The 27,306-nt window shown below is 45.0% G+C and overlaps 1 protein-coding gene across 2 annotated transcripts in view; it reads right to left on the bottom strand.

Annotated features, from left to right (window-relative positions):
* Positions 1-26,880, bottom strand: part of TTC39C (tetratricopeptide repeat domain 39C) — a 103,859-nt gene extending 76,979 nt beyond the window's left edge. Inside the window, exon 1 of one of the 2 annotated variants that reach the window (XM_059409370.1) lies at positions 26,633-26,880. In XM_059409370.1, coding sequence (XP_059265353.1) covers positions 26,633-26,793 — 161 coding nt within the window. In that variant the 5' untranslated portion in view covers positions 26,794-26,880. The remainder of the gene's footprint in view (positions 1-26,632) is intronic. The other variant, XM_059409369.1, reaches the window with a different exon arrangement.
* Positions 26,881-27,306: the final 426 nt, after the last annotated feature.

Raw genomic sequence — 27,306 nt, 5'->3', positions numbered from 1 at the left:
CGATCTGTTATGATTCCAAATATTAACACCAGGAGATATTTCCTTCTTCAGCTGTTTTCTTAAGTACCAAATATTTCCTTTAAGTCCAGTATTGGAACTATTTTGGAAATAGCTAGTGACCCCCCCCCCCGCTCCAGATTTTCTGAAGAAATGCAATGTATAAAATATTGATCAATTGCTTTTCTAAGAATATGGGTCTTATTACCAAAAAAAGGTATAAAATCAAGCTGCATATAAGCGAGAGTTCATTTGGTTTTGCTGCTGTTGTGGTAACACAGGCTTTCCTCTGCACCATCTGTCTTCCTGCTACAAAAAGAAATAACGAAGGGAGGGGAATTACTGTAAGTCTAAGAAGGATACAGATGCCATGATTTCTGAGAAGAAAAAAGGGTATTACATACATACTAAAGTTGAATGTTAAAAACTCAAAAACTCATAAAAACTCACAATCTAAGAAAGGAATTCTGAGCTCAACACATTTTAAACTGTGAAATTTATTAAGCTAAAGCTATGAATGTTATGCTAAAATTCTGTCATTTAGAAGCTGACATGGAAACAGCTAAATGTTTCAGTAACAAATAGCCACTAAATTTTGAGACACAAAATTCAAACTATTTAAAATTAAAACACATTCAAATGGATTTTTCCTGAAGTAGTATGGTGCACATATTACTTTGCTCACAGGCATTCAAACACACAACATTACAGTGGCTGATGGGAACAAAAACTGGTGCAAACCTTTCAGAAAGTTCTCCATCTTTCAAGAAAATTAAAAATAGCTGAGAGTCTACTCTATGAAAAATGAAATGCAGAAAAGTAATTTTACATAAAGATGTCTGCTGTAGTAATTTATATAGTATTGTCATTAGCAAGACCCACTGACTCCTGAACTCAGGAATGACCTCCTGAACTCAAGACTGCTCTCCTGAACTCAGGAAACTCCTAGAAGCTTCTGCATAACTGTCCATTTCACCTTTTAGAAACTAAGGAATTGCTGGACAGGAAAAGAAACATTTGAGGACAGAAAGCTCCTAAGGGTTACTTCAGCTTCACTATAATGTTAAAATCCACTCTGACTATTCATCCTGAGCACCCCCAACCCTGAACCCTGCTTACCCCTGGGTTAGACCATGTGGTCTCCTTATTTGTGCAAATAGAGATGACTCTGTGAGGGAACACGACCTGGTGTTTGTACCTCTAGTCTTTGTAGCTCACCAAGGGGAGTACCCACCTTTGTCTGCTAACAGAATCAAGAAAAAAGAATACTAGAATGTTGACCAATAAAAAATGTTAGACAAAGTTACAATATATCCACCTAACAAAATATCATTTTATGCACCCCCCCCCAAAAGTCATAACCAAAATGCTCACTCCAGTATGCACGAGAAAAGCATGGACTTCAGAAAATGGCCCATTAAAAATGTGAATTTGATCAAGGACTGGCAGTGTGACATCAAGTAGGATATATGAACTTTTAACCTATGCTTCATTATTTAAAATTCTGATACGCCTTACATGGGCATAATAAGTAAGTATTTAAAATGCCTCGTTTGAAACTTGGCACACAGTAACAGCAAAAAACCAGAGACTCTGTAATGACAGGTGAAAAAACAGAATTCCAAGGAGTGTGCACTAATGAACTGTGTAAAAACATTCACAAAAACCCTACAATGTTATCTGTGAGTAATGGGAACCAAAGTGATTTTTCTTGTTCCTACTTTTCTTTGTCTAAATTATCAGTAAATAAGCATGTATATCCTCTGCAATCTGAAAATTTTAATCAACATATGGCATGGTTTTAAAATGTGCACATAAAAGTAATCTAGAATTCCATTATTTAGTTAATATCCATCCATGTAACATTTTCAAAACATTACAAGTATCTTCTGACCACATGTATGTGCCAAGCACATGCGGCTGATGGTCCAGAGTGGAAAGACTGAGCACAGATACGGATTTATCACTAAATCATTGGTTCTAAAACCGATCCTAAAAGTACTTTTAAAATGGTATTCTTGGCATTTATTACACACTTGGAGAAAAACAAAACTTATCATAAAAATTTAAGTCACTTTCCCCCCCCCCACAATTATACTGTATTGGAGCAGTGTTTTTTCCCATGCATTCGAATGCCCCCTTTAAAATGCAGACTCTCATTCGGGTGTTCTGGGGTGAGGCCTGAGATGCTGCTACCTTGTAACGGTGGCAGCTAAATGATACAAATGCTGTTGGGTCCATAACCACATTTTTAGTAGAAAAGTCATAGGGACATGGTGAGGACTTCTGTTTCAAGAAAGTGCTAAGTTGTTAATGCTGGCAAAGAGTTTTGCTAATTAGTATACCCTATATTCTAATGTAAGCCTTTTGGAAAGGAAAATTTGAAGACATTGCCAATATTTTTCTACCTGAAATAATAAAAATCCTTGTATTTATTAAAGCCAGCTTTGTGGAGCCAAATTTAGGAACCCATGCCCCATGCCCTGTCTTGCTAGTATAATCACTAGCACTGCATCCTCTCAGAGGTGTCTGGAAGCAGAGGGTCCCATCTTTTCCTTTTCTTCCCTGTTTCCATCACATCAGCCTCCACCTCGGGCCTCATCTCTCATGTCTGACCTCCCCCAGACTCCAGTCCGCACCAAAATGCCAGGAAAGCAGCGCTGCCTGGGAGACTCTTCCACGAGCCGTCTGTCCTTGACCGGTGCCTCTTCCCACTGCACAGGACAAACCATTGCCACGACCGGCTGTTCATACACCACCACCCGTTGGGCCCTCCCTGGCTTTAGTTCCCATTTATTCTTCCAAGGGGCCCTGCTCCGGCTCTGCCGGTCTGCAAGGCCTTAACCCCTCCACACCGCCTATCTCCTCCTCTCAGACTCTGCATGATCTCCTCACCCCTCTTCACACCCCCAATTCAAATCCTGAAAAAAATACAACTTCCTCCAGGAAGCCTCTCTGGGAGGTGTACCCACGCTGTGACCAAGGCCAAAACCAGGTTCTTGACTTCGCACCACGAAACTGACAAGATGGGTTATTAGACTCATACACAGACACACTGAACTACCCTTCCATCAACCTCTTATACAGGACAGGAGTCTCACCCCATAGGTCAAAGGGGATAGGTAAAAATACCCACAGGTAAAAAAAAAAATCCCACAGCCGGAGATCAAAGACTTTTGGCCAGAAGTGACACCGTCCTGACCTAGGAGATGCTGAAATGTAGAGGCTGGGACAACACAAGCCTGGGGAGGGGGTTCTGGAAGGTGCTGTGCAGGGACTCAGAGGCTTCTTCAACCCCGAGCCTGCGGTGATCCCCCTAAAGCCCGACATTTCACATGCTCCCCACCCGCCAAGAGGCAACCCGCAACTCTCCTTGCACCTTGCTCAGGGGTTTCTATGGGTCTGAGAGTGATGGTGCTGGACCACAACTCCGTCAGCTCTGAGTAGGAGACGGAGAGCAGGAAACGTGGAAGTGCTGAGTGTGGCACCGCACGGGATGCCCCTACATGCGTGGCTTCGTGCGGAGCAGCCAACGGTCCGAAGTGGTAGACCAGTAGCTGTCGGAGACGCATCCAGAGTCCCTGGCCTCCCCACTACAAACCCCGCCTTGGTCCCCGTGTCTCCTGCTCAGCCCACGCTCAGAAGGCTCTGGGGTTTCTCCACCCTCGGGTTTTCCAGTGTTTTGACGAAGTGCTCTAATAATAACTGGTTTCTCTAAATATCCAGGGCTACGGTGGACAGGAGTGGGGTAGGAAGAAAAAACTAGTGTCACCCAGTAGTTTCTGATTTCATCTCTTTTCCAACATAGATGGCTCCCATTCCATTTTCAAGCTAGTTCTGTAAGTTGTATTTCCCACTCCTCTCGGTTTGCTTCATCAACATCTATCTTTCCTACATGCAAGTTGTAGAACCCCAGCTAGACTCTTAAATTTCTTGAGGACAGACACCATGCCTCATTTCATCCACAGAATCTATTATCTCACTGACATACTGGCCCGCAGGCACTGCACATAGGAACCTTCGAGAGGCTTGGTACCTGCTTGCCAGGTTGCTCACAGGAGCTCCCCCAATGCCCTGGCACACGGGGGAATGCTCGATACATGACTGGCTAAATGAGAAATCCCTGAGACCCTACATGTCATTAGGCATGCTCCTCATTTACACCACATCCGTATAAAAAGTATTTTTGCTTTTTCCATCTTTTTTAGGTCTTAAAATCAAAATGATATTCTATATGGGAAAGGAGAGGCAGTTAAAGAGAAATCTGTAAGCCCCTATAAAGCTCCCAGGAGAGAGATTTGGCAATACACAGTAACACTGCTCCCTTCCACCAAACAATTCCACCTCTAGACATACTATGTTTTTGCATGGGTAGGGCGTGTGCAAAGATGTTCACTAAGCACTGTTAAGGACCCTAAGGAAATGGAACTCACCCAAGTAGTTACTGGGAATCAATCAGTACATCATCTGTATCTACGATGAAAGGCTAGGTGGAACAGTTGAAATGATTACACTGAATTTACATAGCTATATTAACATGGGTAGACTCCCAAAATTTAAAAATTGGGTGAAAAATGCAAAAAATACTCATGATGGACATTTAAAAACACAAACCTGTACATTGTTCATGGAGAGAAAAGTGTAATAAGTGTGTAAATGTGGATAGCAGAGACCCATGACAACCTGAGGACAGAGTCGAATTGTCTCTGGGGAGGGAAAGAGGGAAACCGGAATTGGGCTGGAACACAGAGAGGATCCTAACTGCATCGGTCATGTTTCCTCTCTCTAAAACAAATCTGACGTGAATACAGCAAATATTAATATTGGTTAACTCTGAGTATGAAGGACATCGACATTTTTACAGTACGCTGTACTTTTTCCTATGTTTAAAACACTCAGTGATTTAAAGAGAAAAAGTGGTATCACATTTTCACTAAAATTATTAAAAGGTTTAATTTCCCTCCCTGCTGTAGTAACTAAAGCAAAGCAGGGAAACAGAAGAGGGGAAAAGTCACTAACACATTTCACAATTACTAGCTTATTCCTAACCTAGTAACAACAAAGGCTGAGACTCTCGTTGGACTGTGCATCAGAGAGCTCGTCGCGCCGACATTTGCTTGGTCTCTTTTGAGCTGGCAAAAGCACTCCTGCGTCTTCTTCCTTGCTGTTCTACTCCGCTAAGCCGCTAGCTGGATTCTATACTCTCAGCCATTACTAGAGCCCCATCACACACAGGCTCTCAGCAAAGTGGAGCCGAGCGCTCTCCAAAGCCAACATCGTTCTCTTCCCCGCTAGCTAATCAATGCTAATCCCATCATCCAGGGAAATAACCGAGTTCTTGCTATAATGGACTACAGTGCAGGCTGTTTTAGAAGCTACAATTAGCCGGGCTTTTAGCCCTGCCAGAAAGTAGGTGGACTAATTTTGCAGCAATGATCATTTTAACGGATGGTCTTAAGAATCAAAGAAGTCATCAATTATGAAATGACAGCTATAAATCCAAATTTCCTTTTCCAAAAGAATTACTTCTGCTCTTCCCTCTCTGGATAATTTGACAGTCCCTCAGCCTCTCCCCATTTTTTCTTGAACTCCATTCACTGCATTTCACTACTATATTTAATGAGAATTCCACTAACATCAGTTTTGCATAGCGCTTCCTACAACCTACATTTCCTTTGTAACAGCTCTAAACAATCAGAAATTTAGAATGTGGCCCAGAAAAATATGGTACTACTATTTCAAATTGCTGTCTAGAATTGTTTTATATACATGCATGCCCACAAAATACACAACACAGTAGAAACTCCACCAATCTCCAGATTAACCAACATCAGAGGCGCAAACACAGATGTCCCCCTACTTACTGAACACTCAAGCTAGGGGGCTCTCGTCCATGCCTACTGAGATTCGCTGGGGGACTGTTTCTAAACACGTTTGTACCTACTGATTTTATTACTGCAGTGATATAATTCATTGCTGATCATGTAAATAGATGAAATAAGGGCACGAAAGAAGTGTGACATGGATGAAAAATAATTCAATGTTTTGAAAAGACTGATGAAGGCAGAGGACTATAAAGGTTCCTCTTGGTCTAATGAGCATGAGGTAACAACCACTTGTAAAAACTAAGGAGTGTCCACCCAGATCCCTGGGGCTTCAATATCTGGTTCTACTTCTAAAGCCCCTGATACTGAAAATCACAGGAATGCATTTGAGGTGTGGTTTCTGCAAGAAAGCCAATTTGAAAGCCCATAGCCAATGCACAAAGGAAAGGCCCTAACCTTACACTGAAAGTCAGAACAAATGGTTTACTCCATTTTTATGGAGTTTTTCCATTTTTTATAATCCCAAATTACAGAATCAGTAGTAGCCCAATCACAGTGGGTAAGAGGCCGCCCCTATAGTCAAGTAGCTACCTCAAGTCCTTTTCCAATATTCAATACCACACACACTGCTTTCCTAAGAGAGTTAAAACATTTGGCGTAACATTTCCCAATTTATAACAGTTTCTTTACCAATCTGGCATATTACTTAATCCTTCCCATGTGTTCCTCTTTCTCTATTCCTACTCTCTCAATGGCAGCACCATGTAGCTAATGACCCCAAACATTCTCAATGGTCTCAACAACCAAAAATTAAACCAAAGCCAGATGGTCCCATTGACTATACCTCCTAAAACCTCTCACCTATATTATCACAGTCTGGACAGCCCCCACATGGTCTACAACAACGACTGCTACCTCACTTGTTTTCTGACCTCCAGATTTAGTGTATGCCCCAGAATTAGTTTTCTAAAACAAAATCCTGTCACTCTTCTGCTCAAAAACTATCAATGGCTCCCTATTGCCCAAGAGGCAGGGCTAAAATTCAATGGTTCCACGTACTTTACTAGCATCAGCTTCCAACACTGCTTTTAATACACGTCTCTATGTGTGGCTAGGGAGCCCCCCGGGGTATGAAGCATGCTGAGTCAGAGGCTACTCCTCATCTGAGGGCCCCAGGCTACTTCCCTCCTTATCCTCAAGGCACCTCCCCTGACACTTCCCTAATTCCAGGGCCTTGGCTTCAAATTCTACCCTGCCAAGTGAGTGGACTTAAAAAACGATCCGCCTCTGAGTGGCTCAGTGGGTTAAAGCCTCTGCCTTCAGCTCAGGTCATGATCCCAGGGTCCTGGAATCAAGTGCCCCGCCACCCCCGCCCCACATCAGGCTCCTAGCTCAGCAGGGAGCCTGCTTCTCCCTCTGCCTGCTCTGCCTGCCTCTCCCACATCCTTGTGCTGACAAATAAATAAGTAAAATCTTCAAAAAAAAAAAAAGACTGAACAACACATTCAACATAATACCAGAAGGCAACCAAAATAGGGATAAGTGAAATTATCCTTAGTCACATATAACACGATCATATGTGTAGAAAATCCCCAAAATACCACAAAAATGTTAGAATAAAATTCTGCAAAGTATCAGGATACTGAATCAACACATAAAAGTCAGTTGCATATCTATATATTAACAACGAACAATCTGAAAAGGAAATTACAAAAATAATTCCACTTACCATGGCATCAGAAAGAATAAAATATTTAGGAATAAACTTAACCAAGGAGGTTAGGACTTCCATACTAAAACCTACAAAACATCCTAAAAGAAACTGAAGGCAACCAGGTAATGGAAAGGCATCCTTCATCATGAATTATATTGCTGAGATGTCAATACCACCCAAAGCTATCTACAGATTCCATGCAATCTCCATTAAAATCCCAATGATGTTTTTCAAACAGAAAATTTCACCTTAAAATTCACAAGGGGGGCACCTGGGTGGCTCTGTGGGTTAAAGCCTCTGCCTTCAGCTCAGGTCATGATCTCAGGGTCCTGGGATCCAGCCCCACATCGGGCTCTCTGCTCAGCAATGAGCCTGCTTCCCACCTCCCCCCCCCCCCGCCTCTCTGCCTACTTGTGATCTCTGTCTGTTAAATAAATAAAATATATATATTTTTTAATTTCACAAAAAAAAAGTCAGTGGATCCTGAATAGCCAAAATGATCTGGAAAAAGAATAAAGCTGGAGGTCTCATACTGCTGATTCCAAAACTTACTACAAAGCTACAATAATCAAAACAACATGGTACTGGCACAATGATAGACCTATAGACTGCTGGAATAAAACACACCAGAAATAAACCCTCCTGTATATGATCGAGTGATTTGCAACAAGCGTGACAAAGCCATTCAATCAGAAATGAGTCTTTTCAAGAATCAATACTGGGAAAAACTAGATAGTTACATGCAAAAAAAAAAAAAACGGAAAAAAAAAAAGTAGTTGAATGGCTTACCTTACACCATACATAAAAATTAACTCAAATTGGATATAAGTTTAAGAGCTAAAACTATAAAACTCTTAGGGAAGAAAAACACTGGGAGAAAGCTACATATCATTAGATTTGGCAAGGATTTCTAGGATGTAAACAGCAAAAACACAGATGATTAAACAAAAAATAAACCAACTATGACAAAATTAAATATTCCTCCATCAAAGGCCACTATCAACGGAGTGAAAAGGCAACTGGAACCCACTGATTAGGAGAAAATGTTTGCAAACCATAGCTGGTAAGGATTAATATCCAGAATATACAAAGAATTCCTATAATTCAACAAAAAAGCCAAACAGCTGGATTAAAAAATGGGCAAAGGACTTGAATAGATATTTCACCAAAGGAGATGTACAAGTGACCAACAAACACTTGGAAAGAAGCTCAAACATCAGAATCATTAGGGAAATGCAAATTAAAGCTACAAAATGAGATACCACCTTACACCCATTAAGATGGCTATTACCAAAAAAAGAAAGAACAAGTGTTGGCAAAGATGCAGAGAACTTAGAGTCCTTGTGCACTGTTGGTGGGGATGTGAAATGGTGCAGCCACTACAAAAAACAGCACGGCCATTTCTAGAAATAGAATTATCGTATGATTCAGAAATTCTACTTCTGAGTGTATACCCAAAAGAACAAATCAGGACCTCAAACCCATGTTCGCATGTCCATATTTTAGCAGCATTATTCACGATAAAGGTAGAGGCAGCCCAAGTGTCCATCAATAGATGGATACACAAAATGTGGTACATACCTAGGCCATACATATATATAAAATGTAGTACACACACACAGTAGAATTTTTTTTTTAAAGATTTTATTTATTTACCTAACAGAGCACACAAGGAGGGGGAGCAGCAGGCAGAGGGAGAAGCAGGCCCCCTGCTGAGCAAGGAGCACCATGCAGGACTCAATCCCAGGACCCTAGGATCATGACCTGAGCCGGAGGCAGACACTTAACCGCTGAGCCACCCATGCAAACCCATACAATGGAATATTATTCAACCTTAAAGAGTAAGGAAATCCGGATGCATGCTACAACATGGAGAATCCTTGAGGATATTATGCTAAGTGAAATAAGCCAGTCACAAAACAATAAATACTGTATGATTCCATTTATACAAGGTACCTAAAGTAGTCAAATTCAGGGAGAATAGAAGTAGAATGGTGGCTACTGGGGGTGAGGGGAGAAGGAACAGGGAGTTAATGTTTAATGGATACAGAGTTTCAGTTTAGAAGATGAAAAAAGTTCTAAAGATGGACTGTGGTTACAGTTGTACAAGATAATTATACTTAATACCACTAAGTTATACACTTTAAAGATGGTTAAAATGGTAATTTTTTCCCTAAGTTTCATAATTATAGAATAATTTTAAGGGGCACCTGGGTGGCTCAGTGGCTTAAAGCCTCTGCCTTGAGCTCGGGTCATGATCCTGGGATTCTGGGATCAAGCCCCACATTGGGCTCTCTGCCCGGTGGGGAGCCTGCTTCCTCCTCTCTCTCTGCCTGCCTCTCTGCCTACTTGTGATTTCTGTCTGTCAAATAAATAAATAAAATCTTAAAAAAAAAAAAAAAAAGAAGAATTTTAAAACATTTAAAATGTTACAATATATACAGAAATGAAAAAAAAACAGCAAAACCAATTTAACAGGCTATAAATTACTTCTTTGTAAAAACCTATAAAGAATATCTCAACAGCACTTGCCTTCTTGTCATGTAACTTCTGATGCACATTGAGTTTTTTTTTTTTTTTAAAGATTTTATTTATTTAACTTGACAGCGAGAGAGATCACAAGTAGGCAGAGAGGCAGGCAGAGACAGAGGGGGAAGCAGGCTCCCCGCTGAGCAGAGGGCCCGATGCAGGGCTCCATCCCAGGACACTGAGATCACGACCCGAGCCCAAGGCAGCGGCTCAATCCACTGAGCCACCCAGGCGCCCCCACATTGAGCTTTTTTGTTGTACCTTGGTGAGTTGTCATACTCCTAAGTGTGAATGAACGTCCAACATTTTAGTCTTTGGTGTGTAATACCTGAGCCTTTAATGTGAAACTTTTTGCCTGCATCACCAACTCTGGGACATCTTCATCTTTCTCTTCCTTTGTGTTGGTAAGAATGCCTTCACTAGGGGCGCCTGGGTGGCTCAGTTGGTTAAGCAGCAGCCTTAGGCTCAGGTCATGACCCCTGGGGTCCTGGGATAGGCCCTGCATCGGGTTCCCTGCTCAGCTTCTCCCTCTTCCTCTGTCCCTCCCCACTGCTCCTGTTCTATCTCAAATAAACAAAATCTTAATTTAAAAAAAAAACAAACCAGAAAGAATGCCTTCACCGGGTGCCCATGGCTGCACGTGTCCTCTCTTGAAAGGGGTCAGGGACATTCTCACATTAGCTTTTCCTTCTAGAGCTCCATTTATGTTTGATCCACATTTCAACTCCAACTTCATCACTTTTTGCTACTCTTTCATCGTTGTTGGGCAATTCCCTCTTCGAGTTATCCATTTTAGTAAAATATCATGTGGGTTTATCACTAGGAGATGAAAAGTCCACGCGAGGACCTATTCTTCGGTAATTGTGGGAACCGAGGATCACAGGCTGACTCTGAAAGAAGTGACGTGTGGTCGCTGATCGTGAGGTGTGTCTGTCACACCTGTGACACTGGCGGGCTGTGGAGATAAGCAGCTTATAATACCGTCACTCAGTTCTAACACAGACCCAACTGAAATCTGAACCCTGTTCCTTGGTCTTCTTTAACTCAACTCTGGTAACGGAAATCCATGCATATCAGAACCAAACAAAGCAAGTGCTATTTCTGTATAATTACAAACCGAGAGAAGAAGACCAGAGGAAAGGAAGAGGATTCTTAGAGAACCTTGGAGAATCTGAAAGACGACTACGGTGGTTAAAGATCAAAGAGGAAGGAAAGAGCACCACACTCAAGAGAAGGCTCTAGAAGGATACCACTGGCCAAAGCACCAATACGCTAAACAAAGGTTAATATGGATTCTAAAGCTTAAGACCAAAACCACTGTCAATTTAAAGCTACTTTACTCTTCCATGTTTAGATAAAGTGTCCTATGAAAAAAGGAGCTAGGAGTCGACTTTGCAGCATGAGCTTACTTCGCTTTGTACAGCTATAGCCTATAAGGAACACAACAAAATATTTTAAAATATAAGAAAATAAAAACGTCAGTCTGTAGATGGTTAAGGCACAAACCACGCAGAGCCAAGCCACACTAGAGCTCCTGTCAGAGGTTCTGGTCCTAACCCTGAGCAGGGGTAGGCTGTAGTAGTTTCCTGGGGCTGCTGTAACAAGTCACCACAAACCCGGTGGCTTAAAATGATAGAAATTTCTCTCTCCCAGTTCTGGAGGCCAGAAGCCTGAACTCGGGTTCACTGGGTTGAAGTAAGCTACAGGCAAGGCTGCACCCTACAGCCCCCCAAGGCTTTAGGGGAGAATCCATTCCCTGACTACTCCAGCTTCCGATGACTGCTGCCTCCCTGGGCTTAGGGTGGCCACCAACTCCATCTTAAGACCAGCATCTCCAAATTTTTCTCCCCGCGCCCGTTTTCATACTGCCTTCTGCGTGAAAAATCTCCCCTTGCCTCCCTCTTGCAAGGATATGCAGGAGTGTATCAATGTCATCTGGTGAACCGGAGATCCACCTGGACGGTCTTCCCATCTTAAGCTTTAACTTCTCACACCTGCAAAGACTTCCTCTTGGAGGCTGCTAGATTAGGTAACACTCTGAGGTCCCAGGGACTCAGACTTGGGTAGTCTTTTTTCTTTTTCTTTAATTTAAATTCAATTAATTAACATATAATGTATTACTGGTTTCAGAGGTAGAGGGCAGCGACTCCTCAGTCTTACATAATACCCAGGGCTCATTACATCACGTGCCCTCCTTAATCAGACCTACATATTCTTTGGGGGAATATTTTTCAGCCGACCACAGAGGCAACATAGTTAAACTCACACATTGAAAAGATCACCATGGTGGGGGTGGAGGAGGAACAGGGGATATAATGAAGATAGCTGGGCTACTGCAGTGATCCGAGCCAGAGGTGGCTTGGACTAACTAGGTGGTTGGTGGTAGAGGTGGGGATGAAGAGAAGTGAATGGAAAGAGATACTCAGACATGAAGGTGAGTAAGAGGGAGGCATCATAAGGGCCTCCTAGACTTCTGGCGTGCATGAGCTTGTTCCAAGTGGTGCCGTGCACTGAGCCTGGGAGCACCAGTAGGCCGAACATGTAAGGGACCAGCAAGCTTAAGGGACGTGCAAGGCACTGGGTAATGCTACAGACAGTAACAAGAAAGTTTCTTTTTGAGGAAGCGAGGGAAATAGCATACTCTGGGGAGGGGGCCAGATCTTCCACTCAATCTTTTTAACTTGGGCTCTGTGAGCCTTTATGTGGTCACAGACAAAGGGATAACCCTACCAGTTATCCTCAGGGCCTTGGAGAGAATTGGGATTAAGAAAGAAATGTGCATGACACAGTGCACATTAACAGGAAGCACTGATCACACACTTGATTACCACTGGCTGATTACCACCTGATTATCATTCTCTGTTGCTCTCTGCCTGCACGGCAGTAATGCAAAGACCAAGACTTGTATGATTACAAGACTGTAATACATCTAACTTTATTCTGATTCCTCTCTAGCTTTGCTAATTCATAGTCACTTATTGCTCAAGGTCTGATGCTCATTTAGGGTTACTGATACATTCTGAAAATAATTCTTCAGGCTAAATAAAGTCAACTTTTTTTAGTTTTCCTAATTTTGTCATTAATGTGTGTCGAATATCTTCCTAACTCATTAGTATTGGTTCCTGCTCTATCTTATCAAATAATTCAACCATGTCCATGCTATACCAATAGAGATCACCCAGACACATTTGCCAATTACCAAAAAAGCCTTCCCAACCAATCCTGCATCAGGGGTTATTCTTAAAGTAACAAAATTGTTTTATTTTCTCATCTTTAAGTTATAATACGGTCCCTTTATTATATGTGGCAATAATCCACAAACTGCATGAATACTTCAATTGAAGATTAAACACACTCAGCTGTTTTTACGAGCAATTCAAACACTATTTTACGTAATCAAATTTTAAAATCTTTTTATTTTATTTTATTTATTTATTTGACAGACAGAGATCACAAATAGGCAGAGAAGCAGGCAGAGAGAGAGGAGGAAGCAGGCTCCCCGCTGAGCAGAGAACCTGACTCGGGGCTCGATCCGAGGACCCTGGGACCATGACCTGAGCCGAAGGCAGAGGCTTTAACCCACTGAGCCACCCAGGTGCCCCGTAATCAGAAATTTTAGATTTCTCTATTAAGAGACATTTCAAAGTCAAACTAGAGACTTACTCTTCATAATAAAGTTCTAGTAAACTAGTTCTTATTAAACAACTCTGAACTTATATAAAAATGTGGGCCGCTCACCAAGGCAACTATATCTTCCTTCAGTTTTTAGTAGAGCCATTGTTCAAGAAAACTTCATTTGTCTTTTCTTCATCATTCCTAAGCATTCTTAACTATAAATTTAGGCTTGCACAGAAAGCTCTCTGATGAGGTCTAGTTTTATTTTACTCAGATAAAACTCAACATTCTTCTATGAAGAGAGAAAAGCTCACAGTTTTCAAGTTAGACTCAACTACTCTCTCTTATCAGCCAAGTCCAGATCTGAGATGCCAACACAAGGGCTACGGAGAAACACACAAACCATTCTCTCATTTCTTGCCCTTTTTATAATAGCAATGTCACTAGAACAAGAATCTCTAAGCATTCCAACACGACAGGTCTTGACAGTTGGCTAAATGACTTTAGACAGCCATTTCCCCTCTCCCATGGCCCTTTCTTTTTTTCTGTGCTACTTCAAGAGGAATAATTTCTAGCTCAATGTGTAATTTTGATAATTCAAAGTAATGAGTGTCTTGTCAATCATCAGTCCGAAAGCCATTTAGATCTAGGTGGTTGACAGCTGAAGCGAATGGCGTTCCAAATAGAAACAAAACTTTCCTGGGCAATTAAACTGACAGACCTTGCTATAATGTGGAGGGGAAAGGCAGAAACCCAATTACTCCAACGGCTGCAAAAAAAGCAGCCCCATTCTTGCCTTGAACAGTTCAAGAGTCACAAGTATGCAGGCGACTTCAACCTGTTTCTTATAGACATAAAGAGAGCGAGCATAATTTACAAGATGCAAAGGGAAAGTCCTTTCTTGCAACAGAGATCAAAGGCAATACATAATTTGAGATTTTGCAATTCAGTGTTTAGCATGGGGGGTGGGGAGCACTTGAAGGCTTGACAGTGACTCATTATACCAGGAACAATCCTAAAGAGGTCATGAAGCATGATCTTCGTTTAATCCAATTGTTTCTCAAAACCCGAATCTCTGTCATTTAGCAAATTCAGCTTGGATTCGGATACAAAACCTCATTTTCCCTCATTTCCTGTCCTGTTAGGATAGCACCACAATTTTTACTTGTGATAAAGGGAAAATGATACAGACATTTACAAAATCTATTAATCTGGTGACGGTTACTTTAAGGGATGAAAATCCCTACGGAGTCAAAACTTGGGGGGCTGCTGCAGAGGAAGCAAGAAAGCACAATGTCAAGGCAAAAGGCCTCTATCGACATGGTGAGATGGCCAGAGCAGGAAAGGCAGATAGTGCTGCAAACTGTCAGAACACAGAGACGCGCATCACGGTCAGACTCCAGGTCTCCCCGAGCCACACCCAGTGAGGAACAGGATGGGGCGATCGAGCACGTAGGGACAGGCTCAACTGACATGTATTATGGGATGCAGCTGACATCGCAGTGGAGGATGGGACCCGGGAGAACACTCCATCGGTATATCGAGGCACTTTATCTACGTGGCACACCACTAAATGGTACATGTGTTTCCTACTCACTGCTTCTAAGTACAATGGAACAGAAAACCATCATGAAGCACTCTGCCCTACTTCCTCCCCCTTGAGAGGGGAGGTCTCCCTGGCCATAAAACTTCGGGGTAACTGCACCCTGACTTGTGGGGATTTGGCGCTTCTCTGTGTGTGTGTGTGTGTGTGTGTGTGTGTGTGTGAGTGACCAACTTAGCAAAAAGCTTGTTCACTTCCTAGGAAGGATGTGAACCACAGACCAGTTTAGACCTGGAGATTAAACGTTAGGAAGACCTGGTGGGGACGGAGCAGACAGAGTAGGGCTCTGAAATAGAGTCACCTAAGGCTGGAAAGGCACAGGTCCTGCAAGCTGGCCCCACTGTAAAGGGGTTTCTGGGGTTCTGCAAGCCCACATGGAGAGAGGCAGAAAAACCAGCACTAGGATCCCTTCCTAGATCGCTCTGGGCCCTAGAAACAGGTGTGTGTGTGTACACACAAGTGGAAAAGCGGGTGGGTAAGCGCAGTCACCCCAGGGGCCCAGCACTGGAGGAACCCCACCCCTGGGCTCTGCCCTGGCACCTGTGGTCACAGAAGCAATGGAGGCCCTGCCTTCTCCACCACGCTCCTCCAGCGGCAGCCATACTGGCCGGGGCAGCCCCTCTTCAGCTGTCAGCGGAGAGACCTCACCCCTGCACTGCTCCCTGCAGCCCCAGGATGCCAGTAGCAAAGCCCAAACCTCATCTCAAGCTCAGCCACTGCAGCTCAGCGCCTCTCCACGGAGGGGTTTTGGGAATCCATGGGGCAATCTGGGTCTGCGGCAATGACAGCAGCACAAGGGGCGGTGGACGTGAGGCCGCCGGAAATGTGGGAGAGGCCCGCACAGGGTGCCATGTCCCGCACAACCCCTGAACCTACTTCCATGGGCACAAGAAGTACAAAGTCACGCGGCACGGTTTAAATAGGAGATTCGGTCACAATTTTAGAGAATTATGTCCTCAGCAGAAGCACCACGTGTGGCCCTGGGGCTGCCAGCCGGCGACAGCTACCCCAGCCTGAGTGTGTGGCTACCATGGGCCAAAACAGAGCAGGGATGCTGAGCACTCCTGTAAGCGTCCTGAAAGCCAAGCAGTTCTGAAGAGCGAGGAAATCCTGGATTCCAAATATTTTTGTCAATATATTTCATTTTTCCCAACCTGTATGAAGAATCTGTCATACAGGTGCCTGGGTGGCTCAGTGGGTTAAAGCCTCTGCCTTCAGCTCAGGTCATGATCTCAGGGTCCTGGGATCGAGTCCCACATTGGGCTCTCTGCTCAGCAAGGAGCCTGCTTCCCCCGCTCTCTCTCTGCCTGCCTCTCTGCCTACTTGTGATCTCTGTCCAATAAATAAATAAAATCTTTAAAAAAAAAAAATCTGTCACACGCTGAGATTTATCGCAAAGACTATATAAATGATTTGGGGTTTTATCCTTATTTTTCCATCCTACTCCAACACAGTCCTCAGGGGAAGCCCATCACCCCCACCCCAACTTCCCTGTAAGCTTTTTAATTCATCCTCTAATCCTGGACTTCTGTTAAAGGTCTTGTCTTCAAAGTGCGTGACTTGGCGAGGGATTTAAAGACAGGAGACCTATTTTCTAAGACACATTGTCAGCACACATCCCATGTCCTAATGCAGGAAACTAATTATTCAGATGCTACCCTGACACAGGCAGCCCAGCTCATTGCAAAACTGTCACCCTTCCTCATTTGCTCGACTTCAGCAGTGTTTGGCCTTGGCGTATTAGCCCAGCTTCAATTATGGTATTTTCCCTTCTTTCTCTTAACATATACAGAGAAGTCTGGTCTAATACTTCTTTGATTTCAAACTTTACCCGCTCTCTCGTTTTTCTTTTTTTGTTTTTTAAGATTTGAATTTATTTATTATTTGACAGAGAAAGAGTGAGAGAGGGAACATAAGCAGGGGGAATGGGAGAGAGAGAAGCGGGCTTCCCACAGAGCAGGGAGCCCAATGCGGGGCTCGATCCCAGGACCAGGGATCATGACCTGAGCCAAAGGCAGACGCTTAACGACTGAGCCACCCAGGCGCCCCTCTCATTTTTCTACTATGGAATGGCTTCTGAACTTTTCTTAAATCCAAATGTATTCATCACAAACAGGTGCCAGCACTCCATCATCTGATGAAGGCATAGTGAGCATTTTGAAACATATGTAGTTTATGCTTTTTTGTACTTCTCCTTTATAATATGGACCTTTAGACATTGGGTGAACAGGTCACCTGTCAATTTTACTTTAGGATCATAGGAGGGGAATTATAACACAGTTCTTATAAAAAGGAGGCATTAGATCTGATACAGTGGAGAGCCCCTGCTCTAGAACGTTTCCCTTCCCAGCCACCAGGTTCTTCCAAAGACAGTTCTTCCTGAAATTCACGACAGGGATTTTGGGGTAGGGAAGCTGGAGTTCTGCCTTCTCATGCCATAGAGGCAAGTAACACCAAAACACAGCATGCCACCACCACCACCCAGGGGCAGCCCAGAGCCTTGCAGGCAACTGATAAAACACCACAAAGACTGGCTAGTTAGGCTAGGCCACCTCTCAAGCACACAAGACACTGAGCAGGGGACAGAGCACGCCAAGGACTACGATCCCCAGAGCTGCCACTGCTTGGCCGAGCACAGCTGACACCTGAGGTCACTTCAGAATCAGGAGACTTCATCAGAGCCCTCCGCATTCCCTTTGATTGCCCCTGCCAGGACGAGTGTGTGCTCAGCGGCAGCTCTGCTCCCCACTGCGCCCACACTCAGCACTGGGGAGCCCGGATGCACCGAAGGCAAGAGGCTGGAAGGCCAGACGGGTGTTCTGTGACCTGGTTCTGAGATGCAGAGCGTCAACTCAGGGGGCATGCTGGAGCACCTCCACGGGGTCAAGGCACATCAGGGCGGGAGCGAGGATGAATAATCAAGTTTTCCAAGCTCCTAAAGGGCACTGCCCCGGGCTATACTTGCTGACTGGCAAATAAAGGGGTGCTGATATGCCCCTAAGACCCCTTGGACCTCACGTTACTCCAGCGACCTCTGAAAGGCCAGGAACCTCAGATCGAGATGTGCACCGATCTCTACAATCTCAGCTCGCGCATAAGGACAGGTGACCGTGGAAACACTGTGCAGACTTCACCAGTGCTGGAGAAAGGGACAGAAAGAGCAGGGCCACTGAGGTCTCCTACCACCTTGGATCAGTCAGAACAAGTCAGCTTTTACAAAATACCCCAGCACGATGGTGGGGAGGGGACAAAGGAGGAGTCGGGGAAGCAGACACGTCAGACATCCTATGCCAAGCTGGGACCCTTATCCTATAGAAGACTCAGAGCCACAAAGTGCCAAAAGCTCTGGGAGTCTCATTCTCTGGAGACAGACTCCCCGGTGGGCTTGAGGGTGTGGTCTGCATATTGCTGTCCTCCCGGCCTCAAAATGGCTTTAGCAGCACACAGGCCAACCGCTCATACTGTAGAAGTTACAGAAGAACAACAGTATCGTGTAGTGGGGAAACACACACAGACTCTGGAGTCTGATGGTCTTGGGTCGCACCCCGCAATTCCATTTCCCCATGTGACCTTGGACAGGTCGTTCAACATAACTGTGCCTCCCCCCAACGCGTGAGGGGGAGATAACAAGAGCACCCGGTCACAGAGCTGCAGCAGGATAAAATAAAGATTCACGTCCCAGGAGCGCTGGCACGCGGCCCGGCATCCAGTAAGCACCAACTACTATTTACCCCGAAGGGCTTATTTGGAGGTGTATTAGGAAAAGTCAGCTACCCAAGCCAGTGATTTCAACAGCTATTACAGCTGTGGACAAGACTAAGTGAAAAAGTGACTGCTTCTGAGGTAGACTGAAAGATAGTTAAATAAGCAATAGCACCTTGAAGGACCTGCTTCTACCTTAGGTGTCCCACACATGGCAGACGCTGTGTAGGGGTTTTCTCCGTAATAACGGATCACCTTCCTGTAAGACAGGAGTAACTACCTGTTATATATATATATATATATATATATATATATATATATATATATTTCTTGTGTTCTGAAATCCTCGAGCAAGAAGGAGATAGAAAAAGCAACCCCAGCTGAGGAAAAGGACTAAGACAGCAAACCATCAACCACCTTTACACACAAAACAAACAAAAATACCCTATTTCAATCTCCAAATCAGATGCCAGGAAGTCAGGACTTTCTCTTCTGTGGCAGCAAATTTATGTGTAGTTTTATACAAAAATATGTTTTTGTAACTATGTATGGTGAGGGATGTCAACTAGACTCAGTGTGGTGATTATTTCACAATAGATACAAATCATTTATGTTGCACACCTGAAACTAACATCTATGTCAATTACATAAAAAAAAAAAGTGGAGGGGGGGCCTGGGTGGCTCAGTATGTTAAAGCCTCTGCCTTTGGCTCAGGTCATGGTCTCAGGGTCCTGGGATTGAGCCACACATCGGGCTCTCTGCTCAGCGGGGAGCCTGCTTCCCCCGCTCTCTCTCTGCCTGTCTCTATGCCTACTTGTGATCTCTGTCAAATAAATAAATAAAATCTTAAAAACAAACAAACAAACAAACACCATGCAGGCAAAGTCACTCAAAAACCAGAATGCATCTCTCCCATAATAAAAAGGCTTTCAGTGGTGACTATGTACCCAGGTTTGCCCACAAAGGCAATTCAATCTCAAATTGGACCTATGTTCTGGCTGCAGAGCACACTAAGAATTCGGGAAACAGAGTCAGTGGTGGAAAAGGTATAAGGCAGATTTGGGCCCCCCCCCGCCCCCACCCAACCACAGCCCTGGCACGAGGCAATTTTGAAATAACAGGAAAATTCTTTGCTACACAGCCGTCTACTTTCTGTATGTCCTTTATACTTCCCAAGCCCTTCTCAGCGTTAGCCTTTTGGAAGTCCCACTGTTTTTGCTGGGGAAGGACAGTGACCATGGCAAGGAGCCCAGGGTACAAAAAATGGGCCTACAAGAGCCTGAGCAAAAAGGCCTACGCCTCTGAAATATGATGATGTGTTTGGGGATCTCCAAGTGGTTTCGTGTAACTAGAACAGGAAGTGTTCTATGCTTCAGTACTCATGCACTCTTCCTTTATGCCTTCTTACCTTCACCCAAACTTCATTTCACTCAGTACAAGTCCTCTAACTAGGGTAGGGACGAATCTCCCAGAACTACCTGTTAATGGAGCACGCAGGACCCAGAGCACACAGATTCTTCTAAGTGTTCATATCTAACTTTTTGGGCTTGGGGGTAGGGGCGCGCGCGCGCGCGCGTGCGCACGCACACACACACACACACACACACACTCCTGCAGTATACATACTCATTTTTCCTGTTAATTTCCTACACATAAACTCTCTAATTAGTCTACAGGCAGTTGCATTTTTAAAAGGATCCCAATTAAACAAAATGAATCTTTAATGAATATTTAATCAGGACTTTTCCAGAAGCGCAATGATTGGGGGGGGATAGGAGCTTTTTTTTTTTTAAACACACACAGCCCTAAGTTGAGAAGGATGCAAAAAGGCAACAGAGGTGCTTCCTGTCTTTCCTGCCAGTTCCCTTACATCATTTCTGCTTTTCATTGCTTCTCCTTTTCTTCCATTTCTGCACCAGTGGACTCTCCAGAAACTCCAGCAGGAGTGCTGCTATGTAGGAAAAGCCAGACATGCAGAAAAGACAGGCGGCCTACAATCTCTTCCCATCCTCTCAAGCACCTGCCACAGCTTTGGGCAAAGAAGCTCAGGGTACCTATCGGTCCAGGTCTCTTACACAGGCCTTTTGAGTTTTTCCAGCCAGAACTCTGGTTTGTATCAGGGGTCAATGATTTTTTTTTCTGCAAAGGACCAGAGAGTAAATATTTTAGGCTCTGTAGGCTACATGGTCTGTCACAGCTATTCATTACTGTTGCTGTATTGCATAACAGCCACAGAAAAGACAAAATCAAGTGACTGTGTCCCAATAAAACTTTATTTACAAGAACAGCCGGCCAGATCTGGCCCGGAGGCCACCGCCAGCAATCCCTGGATTATACAGAGCCAGCTCTATGACAAGACCGGCTCTGTAATCGACATGCTCACAAATGAGACGCAGGTCATAAAGCTTTGTCATATAAGCATTAATTGTGTTAAAGGATTTAGGATCCATACTTTCATTTTACACATAAACATATTACCAACCATGAATTTTTCTTGCCTTTTGTTTTTAATAAATTTTGGCCATCTTTATCATTTAAAATGTTAAAGAAAAACAAAACCCATATAATACCAACTATTTGCCAATTCTATAGCAAATCTATATTTATTTATGGATATTTATCTCAATGAACATGCTTTAGAGCCACTACAGGCTTCCTGTTTAAGCGGACAGTGATTTTTTAATATGACTTTTTAATAACACCTACAGCCAGAAATTGGTGGCAGTGTTGGCAGGGGAAGAACGGCCTGTGTTTTAAGGTCAGAAAGAACACCAGGAGTTAAAGCAGGAGGAGATGATGGAGGCACCAGGCAGAGGAGGGAGATAAACGTCCAGCCTGGGAAAGAAGGACAACATAGTTCAGTTTGGCCAGGAGCTCCCGAGGTCTCCGGTCTTCCAGCTCAATGTGCTTCCCCTCTCCCGCTAGTTCTCCAATTAAAACTATTGCAAGTCAAAAAGAGAAAAAGGCACCGAGAGTGAATTATGGACATGAGGGCCACAGTGAGGAACATCACGGTGAGGAACGCGGTGGTCACACAACATGAGCTGACTGGACGACCAGCAGCAAAATAACCCCAGAACCCAGAGCTCTCAGGAAACACGGACCAACCAGCGATCCGAAACAATGCCAAGTGCGGAACCAGCCATCCAACAGGACGATGTAATCACACCGAATGGTTTGCAGCGTTCACCCATTTCACAGCTCCATGTGGGTTTTCCACGGTTTCCTGGACTTCACTTCCACCTGCCACAAACTCCTCCCAACTCCTCCCCTATCGTGATGCCCAGGCAGCATTTCCTCCACAAAAGTTTCCTTCCTGTTGAGTTAGTCCTCCTGTTCTCCACTCCCACAGGTCACAGCGGGACCCAGGAAACATCTCCTGTTCCTCACACCCCTGCCAATTGTACCTACACCACAGCACCTGAAATCCAGGGCATGTTCCTTGTGCATGTAATGATCCCCTATTTTATCGTGTGTCCAAGTACCTAAAGCTCTGAGTCTCTGTCACACTCATGGAACATCATTTGGGGGCCGGGGGCAGAGGGGGAGTGAGCGCTGCTGCTTTAGATCACTAAGCCCAAAGACCAACAACAGGAATTTGATTTCAGGTAGTCAGTATCATGAAGGTACCAAGTTGTGACCTTCAGCTCAAAGCAGAAAGGCTCCACGGTAGCATGCATCTATCTCAATCTCTGGGAACACATCCCCAAGTGCATGATGGGGTCTCAGTACCAATAATAGGGCACCTTGTTACATTATTACTGCAGTACACAATAGAAGTGACAGTTACATTCTGAAATCCCAACTAAGGAGCCTCTTACAGCTCAAAAGAAAGACTCTGCTGTGCATATATTTCTAATTCCTATATGTCGGGTATCTAAAAGACACAATCCAGGCTTTTCATTAATCCAGAATGTCCTTCATAATAGGTTTCTATAAAGTAACCATTTCTCCTCATTCCACAGCTGTTGATGAAACTTTTATCACGCTAGTGAGGCGGCATGAGAAAATGACCTTCTTGCTTTAATACAAATGTTACTGTTACACGAGATGCAAAATAGGTTTCTACTGTTAAACTAGGAGGATAAGCTTCTGGAAGGTTTACTCCTAGGGAAAGGATGGTCTTCTGTGACAAAAGAATCCTAAGAAAGGAGAAAACCAAACAGCTTTCTCTTCTGTAAACAGAGCAGAGAAGTGTTCCTAGAATACTTACAATAAAGTCACTAACTTTTCCAGCAAGCCATTCAAGTCTGGAACACAAGACACTTTTCCCAGTACAGAACAGGATCTAAATCTTTCATACACTCTATGTGAGGTTTTCCCAGTACAGAACAGGATCTAAATCTTTCATACGCTCTATGTGAGGTTAACCTTAAATATAAAAGCTACCTGCACACAGGATGTTTCTCCCTTCTGCTCAAACTATGCCATAAAGAAGCAAGCACAATAGTGGGGAAGGCATCAGGTATGCAGCTAGCTAGCATTTACTGAGGTTTTACGTCGTGCCAGCTACCACGGAGTCTTTCTTTTAATCCTAATAATCACATTAAGATCTACACTACTCCCATCTTATAAGCGAGGAAGCAAATTTTGAGTAACCAAAGTCAGCAGCCACAAAAAGTAGCAGAACTACGACTGTAAGCCTGGTTACAGGATCCTGGTCCACAGCCGCACCTCTACACAACCATGCCTACCAAAATATGGATCAGCAGCACACCTGGGAGGTGGCAAGAATGCCAGGCCATCCCACATCACAAACAAATTAGATGGATCAAGGGAGAGCTCATGGCATAATGCTACCACTTCTCCCCCTTAAGAAAGTCTGACTTACTGGTAAATAAGGTCAGAAGGCAAATCCTAAAATACAGTGATCCTTGAACAGTGTGGGGGTCAGAGGCACCAACCATATGCAACTTTTGACTCCCCAAAAACTTAACTGCTAGTGGTCAACTGTTGACCAGAAGCCTTACTGAAAATATTTTATTGTGTCACATACTATATTCCTATAATAAAGTAAACTAGAGGAAAATTTGTTAAGAAATCACAAGGAAGAGAACCCTGGGTGGCTCAATCAGTTAAGCATCTGCCTTCGGCTCAGTTCACAATCCCAGGGTCCTGGGATCAAGCCCCACATCGGGCTCTTTGCTCAGTGGGGAACCTGCTTCTTTGCTTGCTGTTTACCCTGTTTGTGCTCTCCCTGTGTGACAAATAAATTCTTCAAAAAAAAAAAAAAAATCACAAGGAAGCAAAAATACATTTACAGTACTATTAAAAAAATCCACATGAAAGTAAATCCATGCTGTTCAAACCCAAGTTGGTCAAGGGTCAACTGTATAATAATTTTAGTGAGACTAGCAGAATGAGATAATGAAAACAGCCCTGACTTAGATCCGCTAGACTTGTGTCCTGGTCCATGCTGAACACGGAGACTCAAGCCCCTCCTGATAAAATTGTATAATACAGCTCACCCTTTTGTTGTCACCAGAATAGTGAGAATAAAAGTGATAATATGCCAGCACTGTGCCAGGCAGAACACAGATACTACAATAGTTTATTTCATTTTTTATTTTCAAAACACAAGTAGGGGCAGTGGAACTTGGGTGCCCTGGCTCAGTGAGGAGTCTGCTTCTCTCCTTCTCCCTCTGCCCTTCCCCCTGCCTGTCCGTTCTCTCTAAAATAAAATGAATCTTTAAAACACATACACACGTAGATAGCTCCTGTCTATACTATAAATCCTCCCTGGACACCTCCCCCTCCTCTACCCTCAACATACTCACCCACAGAGAAACTCCTTTTAGGTACATCTGTTTCTGTGAGAACATCATTCTATCGCTCATAATCTGTCCGCTTTTAACAGCACTTACGATTGCCTATTTAACAGTATTTTTGCCTTATTTCAGGCTTTCAATATACAGAAATCACAAGGTACTATTTAAGTACATGAAAGCAGTTTAGAAAAAAATGTTAGAACAAGTAATATAGCAATTCAAAAGAAGTATTGAAATAGACAAGCAATGTATTTTGATCAGCAACTCAAGAGTATATTTGACTCAGGCTTTCTCCAGTCTTCTCTCATACAACATAAACTGGTAATCTAAAAAAATAATAATGGGGCGCCTGGGTGGCTCCGTGGGTTAAAGCCTCTGCCTTTGGCTCAGGTCATGATCCCAGGGTCCTGGAGTCGAGCCCCGCATCTGGCTCTCTGCACAGCAGGAAGCCTGCTTCCTCCTCTCTCTCTCTCTCTGCCTGCCTCTCTGCCTACTTGTGATCTGTCAAATAAATAAATAATAAATAAAATCTTTCATAAATAAATAATAATAATTAGCACTGTACCAAACACTCATGTCTGCTTTTCTTCAGGAGGTACATTCTCAGACTGAAATCAGCTTGGTAGCTTTTAAAAACAAAGTAGACTGAGTAAAGCTAAGAGGTTTTCACTTTCAGTTTTTGTGATTTTTTTTAACAAAAAAACTTATTTAAGGGTAAACTGTCTATAGTGAAGAGTTCATAGTTCGGAGATATTGTTTTGCCACTAAAAAGCGAAAGCTCCAACCATAGAACCAGCAATCTTTGAAGTCGGAGTAAGTCAGGCGTCTCTACCTCCCCCCATCCCTCTCATTTCCTTACAGACCGTGGCTCTTGATCACAGATGCACAAGGGTCCCTTCATTCCTACCAAACCACCCAGGTCTGAAAAAGTGTGAAGCATGTGTCCCTTAGCCACCTACAGGGAAGTTGCTAATCAACACCCTGGAGACGCCTCACCACTGGAAGGACAAATCACAAACTCCGTTTCCTAAACCAGAAAGCAGATGCTTCTGGTCCCCAGTGAAACTGAAGGCTCCTCCCACTCACAGAAGAACGTTAACCAGGTTTCAGTTCTTTCGATTCATTTTTTTTTAAAAGACGCATTTTTTAAAAAGCAATTAACTGAGCACTCGTGTCCTTCCTTCCCCCCCTTACATATATTTACAGTCCCTCCATTTTCTTCAAGTTAGAGAGGTCCATGTATGTCCACTCGCTCGAAAGGCATTAGGAACTCATTTGGAGGACTGAGTTCTAGAAGACAGGCCGAGAGAGAGGTGAGCAAGCCGAGTTCGGCTGAGTTTTCATTCCCGCACTACCAGGCAATTACGCATGTGTTTCCAAACAAGAAAAGCGTTTGGAATGCACAACGATGCAAAGTAATGCGAGGCACAAGAAATGGGCACAATGCAGCTGGTGTGCTCCGTGTCACAAAGGCTGCTTGGGCACAGCACTGCGAGTCTGAGGCTTCCAGCTGCCTCCCATCGCATCCGGTCCCAGGTCCCCAAACCCAACGGGCTCCGGACCGGTGAGAGGGAAGCGGACAAGCACTGGGCGCCCCTCTCGGGGGGCGAAAAAGTGAGGGGAAACGGCGGGGAGGACGGGTAGCGGGTCCCGCGAAGCCAAAGGACAACAGCACGGGGCTGGAAGGGGGCGATGTGACAAAGGCGCAGAAACGCCGGCTGCAGCGCAGGCCGAGGGAGGCGACCTGGGCACGGGGGCCAGGGATCAGGGACCGACGGGAGGGGGAGGTGGCTGCTGGGGCCCGCGGCAGACCGCGGCGCGTGAGCCGGCCCGGAGGGGCGCGTGGCCGGGGCGGGGGGTAGCAGGGCGCGTCGGTCACCTGTATTGTTTGAAAAGCTGGTCCGACTCCCTGAAGCCGTTGTTGAGCAGCATGTTGATGCCAGCCAGAGCCAGCTCCGCGTCCTGCAGGGGCGCCGCCGCGGCCGCCGCCGCTTCTCCGTCGTCCTGCCGCCGCGGCCGCTGCTGCTCCGAGCCCGCCATGGGCGCGCGAGGCTGTGCGCAGGGCCGAGGCGAGGTCGGGCGGCAGCTGCTGCGGCCCCCGCGCGCCCGGAGCCCGGCTCTACCTGCCCCGAGCGGCGCGCTACCGAGCGGGGCGGGGGAGGGGCTGGGCGGGCCGGGGCGGGCCGGGAGGGGGGTGGAGCCGGGCGGGCTGCAGCGCGGCGGGGGACGTGAGCGCCCAGGCCGCCACCTCCCGCCGCGGCGGGGATTACTCAGCAGCCGCCCGCCCGCCTCCTCCTCCCGCTCCCTCCGAGACGCCCCCCTCGCGCGGGCACCCAAGTGGAATCCGTTTCCGGGTGTCTCTCACCCCGCCGAGCCGGGGCCCGAGCGGCCGCCGCCCCTGCTGCCTGCAGCCCCCGCGCGCCGCACCAGTCCCTCCCGGCCCGGGTCCCCACCCCGCCGCCCTGGGCCGGCGCGCCGAGCCTGCTCGGACAGGACACTCGCGAGGAACCGAGGCCCAGACTCTGGACTCTTTCCTCCGAAAGAGCCGAACCC

Source organism: Mustela nigripes, chromosome 8 (genome assembly GCF_022355385.1).
Source record: "Mustela nigripes isolate SB6536 chromosome 8, MUSNIG.SB6536, whole genome shotgun sequence".
In the NCBI taxonomy this organism is placed as follows: Eukaryota; Metazoa; Chordata; class Mammalia; order Carnivora; family Mustelidae; genus Mustela; species Mustela nigripes.
The sequence above is the reverse complement of the archived record's forward strand: the minus strand, read 5'-3'. Positions and strand labels throughout refer to the sequence as shown.